Below are 10,314 nucleotides of genomic sequence, written 5' to 3' on the forward strand. Positions count from 1 at the left end.
ATATATATATCTCTTTATTTTTTCTCATTTTAGATATTTATCAGATTCTATTAGGATTATAAATGGTTTTATAGATAGTTACTTGTACTTTTATATTTATGGTTTTACTTTATATATTCATGGTTTTATAATTGAAAACCCTTTTTGGAATGTATGGCTATAGCATGTGTCAGCAGTAAAAAAAGATGAACGTTTACTTTTCTTCTTTGAGGTGGAATAACAGATGAAGTGTTTTTAATTTCTCTCGCTTAATTTTAGTTTGATGATTCATTATTGTCTGTTTCTTGTGTTTCGTATTTTCTTTAATTTTATAGGACGATAATAAAATTAAATAAAAAATATTACAAAAAATTAATAATAAAAAATTATTAGATAATAATTTAGTCAAATTTATTAATTTATTTAACAATTTTTATTTATCGACCTCACATTAAATTAGACACTTTTTTTTTTGTGACTTCAACTTTCTTTTTGGTGACTTCATTAAATTAAATTAGACACTTAAATTTTTATAAAATTATTTTTTTAATTTTCGGAAAAAGAAGGTACGTGCCATGTATGTCACTCTTTATGTATGTATGTGGTGAGTTTTTTTTTTTTAACTTCCTTTGTTTTAAAATTCAATTATCTCCTTTGATAAACTATTGTATCTTCTTTTTGGTTAGAGAATCCCCCTAATAACTCATGTATGGTCTATTCTATAGTTTTCTTCGTCATGATAAGTGAATGATGGAATCCTAACAAGATAGATTCTATCAATCCACGAATACATACATGTCATGGTGACTATATATATATGTTGTGTATATGGCCTCCATTGCAATTGATTTTTGCTATATCTCTTTAAAGTACATGTTAGGATGATTATTTTGATGATGATAATTAATTACATAATTTTGGTAATACTTAGAAAGAGTTATTAAAATTAAAGTATTATTTCTTTTTTAATATCTGATATTTGTTAACATTTTTTAATTTTAAAAATAAAAAAAGGTGCTATCATAAAAAAATATAAAATTTTAATTTTAATAATATCTTTTAAATATCAAAATTAGATAATTATTGTAATTAGTATAATAATTCTATAAAATTATTATAAATTATTATTTTTTATTAATAATTAATTCAAAATATTAATTAAAAATATAGACTAAAATATTTAAAATATAAATATATATTAAAAATAAATTAAATTATATATATTTATATACAAATATATTAATTAATTTTAGTGTAAGAATTGTATATTTGATATAATAATACTATAATAGTCATTATGGGCTCTATATGTATCTTTAATTCGTAGCTTCAAAAGTTGAACTCTCTAAGATGTGTAATATAGGTAGCTAGCTTACGCGTTTTGGTAGAATTGGCAGGTTCGTAACATGCAAGATGATATATATGGATCATCGATAATTTAATTTGGATGTCAGACATAAATATCAAACATTATAACTCGTTGGATTTGTTCAATCTATGTTAGATTGCCGCTAGCTAATAGCTTCATTGATTGAGACCCTGTGCCAAACACTTAGCACATATATGGAAACTAACCATTAATGATTTTATCATATATCATCTACCTGTAAAAAAGAATAAAACGCATGCTTAGGGCTACCAAATTTGTGAAGAATGGTCATGATCTTCAATAATCAATTTGGTCCAATAAGCTCCACGATTCAATCTAGCAACCATAATAGGTCATATATACGATATGATATTATATGTGACACTTTATTAATATGAATCTCATTCTCATCTTTATCCTCATCTGTGATTAAATTGCAATGAAGACAAGGGGCGGTGATGGGTCCCGCAAGGAAATGAAGGAAGGAGTGGTAGTACACGTGTCAAGCAGAGGATTGAGGATAAAGGATCAGAGGGGTCTCATCGAAGCTAAAGGGGGCCATTGGATCATCGTATGAAACTCATTTCGGAGAATAAAGACTTCTCAAGTGGGACCCACATACCACATCAAAAACACATTACGTGACACCTGCCATTTCTCCCACTTCTCCATATACGACAAAATATTCAACCAAAAAAAAAACATCAGTTTTTTCTCTTTTGGTATTTGTCAAATCTCATTTATTATCATTCTTTTTCAGATAATTAAACAAAAATATTACCAAATATTATAGATACATTCAAAATATATCTCATTTTATTTATTTTTAATATAATTGGTATTAAAGATTTAATCATGGATCGGATAAGCCTCTTTTTAACGCTAATTATTCCATGAATAAAATATGAAATTGAAATAATCTGTTTAAGTTGTTGATTTGTAGTTTAATTTGTTTCTATGCCTTGGTTTTGGGTTTGCAATGAAGCTGTCCATTTCGATAAAAATTTTAACGAGTTTACCAGTGTTTTTTATTTGTCAATAATGTTGTTATTGTCTCCATTTAAGTTAACTTTTTCAAATTATTACGACTACAAAAATATTATTTATATATTAAAATTAGTCATTAAAATTATTCATTCTATATTTATGCTTTAACAAATCTAAAGTAGACTTTAACGTTTTAATAGCATTGATGAGTGGACTTAATCCAAACTAACTTATGAAAGAAAATAGGCTGAAATTCTTATAAATATTATATTTCATTTATATTTAGATTTAGATAGTATATATATATAAACTCTAAAACTAATAGAAGAAGTGAAGAACACATGTGATTTGCATAGTTGTGTTCGATAGAAGAAAAAGAAAACATAACCTTTACAATATTAATTAAAAACTATTAATAGAATCTATCCTAACATACATAAAATTGAAGTTATAATTTGATGTATATTGAAATTTTCACTGCTAAGTGCTAAAGAAGTCGCAACGACTTTTCAATATAAAGAATTAGGTGTGAATTTTCTAGTCCAAGTACCTAACTACACACATCTATGGAAATGTGAAATGCATTTTGAAATGTTGTTAATATTGAATCCAAAAAGACAAGAAAGAAAAGGACGAAAAACGAAGCTCCATTCTGAGGTGCTGACAAAAAACATGCCGTCACGCGCGATCCGCTACGTGACAAACCACGTGTCACGATCGGAGGGCAATTTGGAAAATTCACATGGAGAAGGTGGTGTTTGGCAAAAGCTTGTGGATGGTACCCTTTGTCGCCACGTGCCTTGGCGTCGGCCGCACGCAGGGAAACTCTTTTGTCAGCTTCTTCCAATCTTTTTTCCTTTTTCATCAATTCCTCTCTCTTTCTTTCCAGTTGCCATTTTTTAAATCCAAAAAAAATTTAAATGTATCAAATACATCGATAATAGTTAATTTTAATTATAAAAAATATATATTAATTAAAATTAACGATTAAAATTATTAAAATATTAGTATTTTGCATATATTTAAATTTTTTAAAATAATTATTATATAAATAAAAAATAATTTAATTTTACATAACAATTTATAACATTTTATACTATTTATAAGTTAATAGTTTAATAATACTAATGTTAGATGATTATTATTTTTTTGTCATAATTTTCTTATGTCTCGAGAATATAGCATTGAACAATCAGGTAATGTCTGGAGACCAAAGAAATTAAACATGTTTATTTTATGATTAGTAGTTCGAATAATCCAATGTTGCATAATATATTACTTGAATTTGAAGTCATAGAATATATTCTTTTGACAAAGGTAATCAAAATAAGCCTGCAGATATATGTGGAAGAATAAAATTAGTTAAGATATATTCATGGATTATTGTAATAAATTATTTTGAACTGAAGTCTAGTCATTATTTGACAATTGTTGAACTAATTTTCTGTGAAACAAAGTATTTAGGAAACCACAATTTTTATTCATCTATCATGGAAATATGGTATCATCCTAATTATTCAATCCTTTCTTTTAATGGAAAAAAGTTATTCTAAGCTCCGACCATGGACAATCTTATCAGTTAGATAATGGATGAAGATAAATGCAAAAGTGTTACTTTTAAATAGTACTTTATATAATCTTATAAATGTTCTGTTCATATCTTTTAAATGTTCAATAAAGTAAAATATAGATATAATTTCTCAAAAAAAAAAGTCTCAATAAAATTGAAACAATTGGATGTGTGGAATAGATTGATAAAAGTGGTATGGATATCTTGTCCTTTAATTAATAATTTATATTCAAACTATAAAAGAAAAATAGTTTCAGTTGGGTTAAATTTAGTTAGTGAGGTGTTTAATCCTTATTATGAATAAACAATGAAATGATCAACTTGAAGAATGATTATTTATGGTGCTGTAAGTTATTAAATTATATTAAGCATGTAAGGGTGATGAGACAAAAAAAACAACGTTTCCGAAAATTTATAATTTATAATATTAGTAAAATTTAGAACCAGCTGTGCAACAACCAAATAGTGTGTGTACTATATATATCACCCCCTAAGACAACAATCACTTGAATCCAAAATTGTGAGTTTAGATCGAGTAATAAGTATTGACATCACAATGTCAATTATTAATTCATTAGTTTTGTGTATAAAAAATAAATCTACGATGTTTATATGTTAGTAGAATTTAGAACTTTAGATCCCCAAATTTTGAATCTAAGCACCATTATTATTAAACAAAGATTCACAAACAAACCTTTTATCTTTATATAAAATTAATAGTTATAAATTATTTAATAATTTTTAAATATTAATTTTACATACAAATAAACATAAACAAATATACTTGAATTTTTACTTTATTATTATTGTGGAGTTATAATATTGTTAGAAGAAAATGTCAATTAATCTTTTTTATATAAAAATAAAATGAGTGATTTATTCAAATATTATAATTTTTTTATGTTTTTTAATATTGTAAAAAATACACATATTAAAAAATCTGATTTTTGTATCTTAAATTTGTGACTTTTTATTTAGAAATCGGACGATACAATTTTAGAAATTCAAAAATTTAATTTTTATACTCTAAAAATTGGATGGTTCAATATCCATACCTACTGAAAATTGGAGGATCCATTTTGTTTTTATCTCAAAGTAAACGAGGTTATATTTGAATTAACACTCTAATCACGCATCATTTATGAAACAAAAATATTTGTATATTAAAATTAGTCACTAAAATTAACCACTAATATATTTATGTATAAATATATGTGTAGTTTAATTTATTTTTAATATATGTTTATATTTTAATATATATTTTATACTAATAGTTGACTTTTGTGACTAATTTTAGTATACACTTAGTATAATTCTTCATAAAAATACCATTATTAAAAAATAATAAAAAAGTGGAAATTTCCCTCCATTTAAAGGTTATTTTCCTTGTGTGTGTGGCTCTATATACTCTGCAACTCAGCGTGTTGTCTCCAAGGCTTAATAGACACTTACATACCTCAGTTGATTATTATGAGGCGCTACAAGAGAGTTGTTGTTGCTTCTTAAGCGTATTCTATTCACAGTAGACATGGCTGGAAGTAATGAAGTCAACCTGAATGAGTCTAGGGTGAGCATTCAGCAATAAACATAACATTAATACTCTCAAATTTTCCATTCTTATTATAAAGTTGTTCTTCTTTGATTTGCAGAGTGTTGTTCCGTTGAACACGTGGGTTCTGATATCGAATTTCAAGCTAGCTTACAATCTGTTAAGGAGAGCAGATGGAACTTTCAACAGAGAATTAGCAGAGTTTCTTGACCGCAAAGTTCCATCCAATTCCATCCCCGTCCACGGCGTCTGGTCCTTCGATCATATCGATCAGAGAACCCCCGGCCTATTCTACCGTCTATACCTTCAGGACTCTCATCAACGGGGATGTGCCGCCGCCACCGTAATCCCCGACATGGACAAGCCTCTCAGCACCACCGATATCGTCCCCGTCATAATCTTCTTCCACGGTGGAAGCTTCTCTCATTCCTCCGCCAACAGCGCAATCTACGACACTTTCTGCCGCCGTCTCGTCAATGTAAGCAATTCCGTCGTTGTCTCCGTCAACTACCGCCGTTCACCGGAGCATCGCTTTCCCTGCGCCTACGAGGACGGCTGGACCGCCCTGGAGTGGGTCAGATCGAGAAAATGGCTCCGGAGCGGAAGATCCGAATCGGAATCGGAATCAAAGGTTTATGTATACATGGCGGGTGACAGTTCAGGTGGAAACATAGTTCACCACGTGGCGGTGAGAGCGGCGGAGGAAGGAATCGAGGTTCTCGGTAACATCCTTCTTCATCCACTGTTCGGTGGAGAGAAGAGGACTGAGTCAGAGATAAGGCTTGATGGAAAGTATTTCGTGAAGCTTCAAGATCGAGATTGGTATTGGCGGGCTTTTCTTCCTGAAGGAGAAGATAGAGACCACCCTGCTTGTAACCCGTTTGGGCCAAGGGGTAGGTCCCTTAAGGGCCTAAGCTCATTCCCTAAGACTCTTGTTTGTGTTGCTGGTTTGGATCTTCTCCAAGATTGGCAATTGGCTTATGCCAATTCCCTTAGGTCCTTTTCTCACCATGTCAATCTTCTTTACCTTAAGGATGCCACCATTGGTTTCTACTTCTTGCCAAACAATGATCATTTCTCTTCTCTCATGGATCAGATCAACAACTTCGTTAACCCTAACTGTTAATAATATACACTACTCTTTATCTTATTTTATCTTATCCAATCTTATCTGACTCATTTTTCTTATACTTGTTGTGTGTTTATCGAGCGAGAGGGAGTCATGTCCCGCTCGAATATACAATAAGTAATAGAAAAAATGAGCCAATTTTTCTTGTTATTACTTAACTTTACCTATAGGAACGGCATACATAACAACAGGTTTGACATTTTTCATTTAGGGTACTCTCTATATATTGTTACTGTGTTGTCTCCTATTTTGTAGTAATGGTGTGTAGTTATGAAATTGTGTTGCTTCTTTTTATTCTTATTGTCATATAGAAGTGGCCAATTTGAGAGTCTTGTGTAATTGGTATACTGCAGCTTCTTGTTCTGTCTAGTCATGTCTTTTGAAGGGGTAGAAACTAGAAACCACTCTCAGTTTTATTCACCTCATATTTTAGTTAGTTTTCACCTTAGTAGTAAGAGAGGTTATGGATTCTATTGTAGCATGTACTAATTACTGATATGGTTATGTATTTATATGTTATTATTTTTCTTTTTTATTTATGTCTATGTCTATGGTGCTTGTATTGAGTGCTTCAATATAATTTTACTTTGGTGCATGCTGTGTGCAGTTATTTAGGGATATTGGCTTAGCTATTGCGACAAAAGACAAAAGACAAAAGATTAAAAACAAAGGGGCTATGATAAAGTCTAGTGTAAAACAACTTCTGGGTGGGTTGTGTCAATTTGACCAGAAAAAAGAAAAGTAAAAAAGAAATAAAAAGAAATTTACCCTTCTGTCTGTCCGAAAGGGTCATTTACCTTTTTTCATAATTAATCACCAAAAATCTAAAGTAGCATCCGAATCATAATCATAAGCAACATTATAGCATACAAGTTAGTGGTTAATAAAAAATTCTTAATCACATAAATCTAATTGAACGAACATGTAATAAGTTTTATTTGTTGACTAATAATATGTTTTAGAAAGTTAATTAGAATTGAAGATGATGATGATCTTGGTTATAGCAATAAGGCAAAGGGCATGAGTTGAGAGTTGAGAGTTGAGAGTTGAGACCTACGAAAAAGGTTTCGCGCATGGAATGATTGGATTAGGCAGGAGCTTGATTGATTCATGGATTTCGCCATCTTTCAACATCAATCTGATAAATTCTTGTCCTCTCCTTATTAGGGTGTGTTTGGAGAGTAGGAAAACAACAAAAATGAGAATTTGGCACTGCTTTCATGGGGGGAACCCATTTTCCTACACTAGTGGTTGGGATTTTTGGACTTATTCACAGGGACCACTTTTGGAAAACCCACGACCCATTTACTCCAATTAGATAAACTCATCTTTATTTATTTCACACTTGAGCTAGCCTCAATCATCATAAATTATTAAGTTTCAAATAAATGTAACAGGAATATATATTATTTTTTTATTTCTCAAAGTATTTTTTAACTTGACTAGTGAAGAACTAAACTACCACACAAGTTTAAATATTTATAAAATTTAATTTTAATATATTGACAGTATAAAATATTTTATATAATTTTTAATTATATTTATTTTTTTGAATAATTATTTATATATTGTTATATTATTAGAGGCACAAATAAAACTAAATTATATTTAAAGTGAATCAAAATCAAACTCATATTTATATAAATAAAAGTTTTCACATATGACAGGTTTTTATTTGGGTATTAAAAGGTTACAAAATATTACACTACACCCATCAATTATTTGTTCGAATTATAAAGTACTTACTGTTTTTTTTTTTTAGAAAAACAAAATAGCTATACAAATATCAATTTTTGTAAGAAAAGAAAAGAGAAGATTAAAAACCCTTTTGGGTTTGCTTTAATTAAAGTGTTTAATGCTACTCACCAAGTGGTAGAAACAGCTAAGCTTGGACAAGGACATGCAACCCTGTCTTTTGTTGACTTCTTTTCTTTTTTTTTTCCTTTAAAAAAAAGAAAAATTGTTTACTGGAGTGAAATTTCTTTTTTCGTGTTCAGAATAATCTTGTTTTACTTTGTGTCTTATTGCTCATTGTCGTCATTAAGTAGCTGTGTAAGTCTTGACAATATTCCTTAATGAGACAAACCATGGGAAGAAGTCATTCTAAAAAAACATGTTTATTTTTTTACTTCATTGGAGAGATTAAAGACAAAAAATACTTAATTTGTTTGGTCGGCACCTTATTATTTTTTAACACAACACAACATGGTACTATATATATTCATTGCTTGCGGGATTAATGTTCACAAATAATTAAACATTATGATGATTTTCCAATTCAGGTGTGTCATTATATTTTCATTAGTGCCTAATTATAATATAGTTTATTTGTAATCAAAACCATTTGTCCTCTATCCCATTCACTTTCAATTCTCAACTCAAACAAGAGAAAAAGAGTACGCTGATTCTCATTTCTCACAAGAGAAATTGAATTCTACATCTCCATGTTTGAGGCTTTTAAAATTTAAACAATAGTTTTATTTTATTTTATTTTATGTATGTCCAATATATGAGACGTGGACCTACTTGCTCCATGGGTCAATGGTCAACAATTCTAAGGTGAAAATTGAAATGTCATAGCTAGTTGCAATTAATTAATATATAATAGTAAATATTAGTAAAATGGAATCCTACACATAGGGGTAGAACTGTCTTTTTACCTTCTTAAACCTATATATTATCTCCCTAATGACTACGACCTTGGAAATCTCACATGAATAATTTTGAATTCTCCTAGGTCCTTACCAAGCTCCTAATAATCCTCTTACTTATTATTTGATATTACAAAAAAGTATTTTTTAAAAATTTGTATTTATTAATTATTTTTTTTAGTAGTTAAAATAACATTTTAAACATATAAATATAATAAATCTCTGAAAAGAAGGTATTGTCTTTTTTATTTTTATCTTTTGATAAAATAGACTTGTTCGATTTTTCGGGCTCCAGACAGGTCGGTGGAACTCTAAGAATGTGATAGTGAAAACCAGCCTTAGATTGGGTTCAAAGGATGAGGGCGGAGACTTGACGATCTCCTGAGCTGTGGTGTGAGGGAGATGCCACCTGCAATGACACTTTGACGCCCAAATCAGAGGTAGTGCAAATGACAATAAAAATAATGGGATAGTGATGTACCGTAGAGGAAAGATAGGACCTTCCCCATATATATTCTATCAGTAAGGCAGATCCCATAGACCAGGTCCCTTTTCTAAGAGTTTTCTTTTACAGCTGTCAAATAGTTGGCTGCTGGAGGATAAGATAGGACCTTCCCCATATATATTCTATCAGTAAGGCAGATCCCATAGACCAGGTCCCTTTTCTAAGAGTTTTCTTTTACAGCTGTCAGATAGTTGGCTGCTGGAGGATAAGTGTCCGGATTGTGGCTCGGACATACGACACCCGTCAAACTATTTGTTCGGGTCGACTAGTCTTGTACAACGGATCAAATAAGGCAAAATGTCAACTGAGCTGAACCGAACCAGACTTAAATACTTTAATTCTCAAAAAATAATTTCATTATCTTGTTGGGTTTATTTTCATAATAAAACCATATTAGGGGATAAGTTATACTAGTGGCATCTCATAATTAGTGCCGTTAACTCATTATGTAAGTTAAATTCTAGACTCTTTTTTTGGTATATTCATATCTTAATACATTTACTCATAAAAAACATAGAAAGACATGTCATATGCCTCAGAATTGTATAAAGGAAATGTTATCCCACAGTCACTAC

The 10,314-nt window shown here is 29.8% G+C and overlaps 1 protein-coding gene across 1 annotated transcript; it reads left to right on the forward strand.

Moving 5' to 3' along the window:
- Positions 1 to 5,303: 5,303 nt before the first annotated feature.
- On the forward strand, positions 5,304 to 7,122 carry LOC107492859 (gibberellin receptor GID1B). Its single transcript, XM_016113909.3, has 2 exons — positions 5,304 to 5,472; positions 5,555 to 7,122. The coding sequence occupies exons 1-2, from the start codon at positions 5,434 to 5,436 to the stop codon at positions 6,578 to 6,580; spliced, it is 1,065 nt and encodes a 354-aa protein (XP_015969395.1). The 5' UTR covers positions 5,304 to 5,433; the 3' UTR covers positions 6,581 to 7,122.
- Positions 7,123 to 10,314: the final 3,192 nt, after the last annotated feature.

This window comes from Arachis duranensis, chromosome 6, assembly GCF_000817695.3.
Source record: "Arachis duranensis cultivar V14167 chromosome 6, aradu.V14167.gnm2.J7QH, whole genome shotgun sequence".
Classification (NCBI taxonomy): domain Eukaryota; kingdom Viridiplantae; phylum Streptophyta; class Magnoliopsida; order Fabales; family Fabaceae; genus Arachis; species Arachis duranensis.

Coding starts and splice junctions, on each gene's coding strand:
- LOC107492859 (XM_016113909.3), top strand. CDS start 5,434: ATGGCTGGAAGTAATGAAGTCAACCTGAATGAGTCTAGG. Junction 5,473..5,554: donor TCAACCTGAATGAGTCTAGG/GTGAGCATTCAG, acceptor TTTGATTTGCAG/AGTGTTGTTCCGTTGAACAC.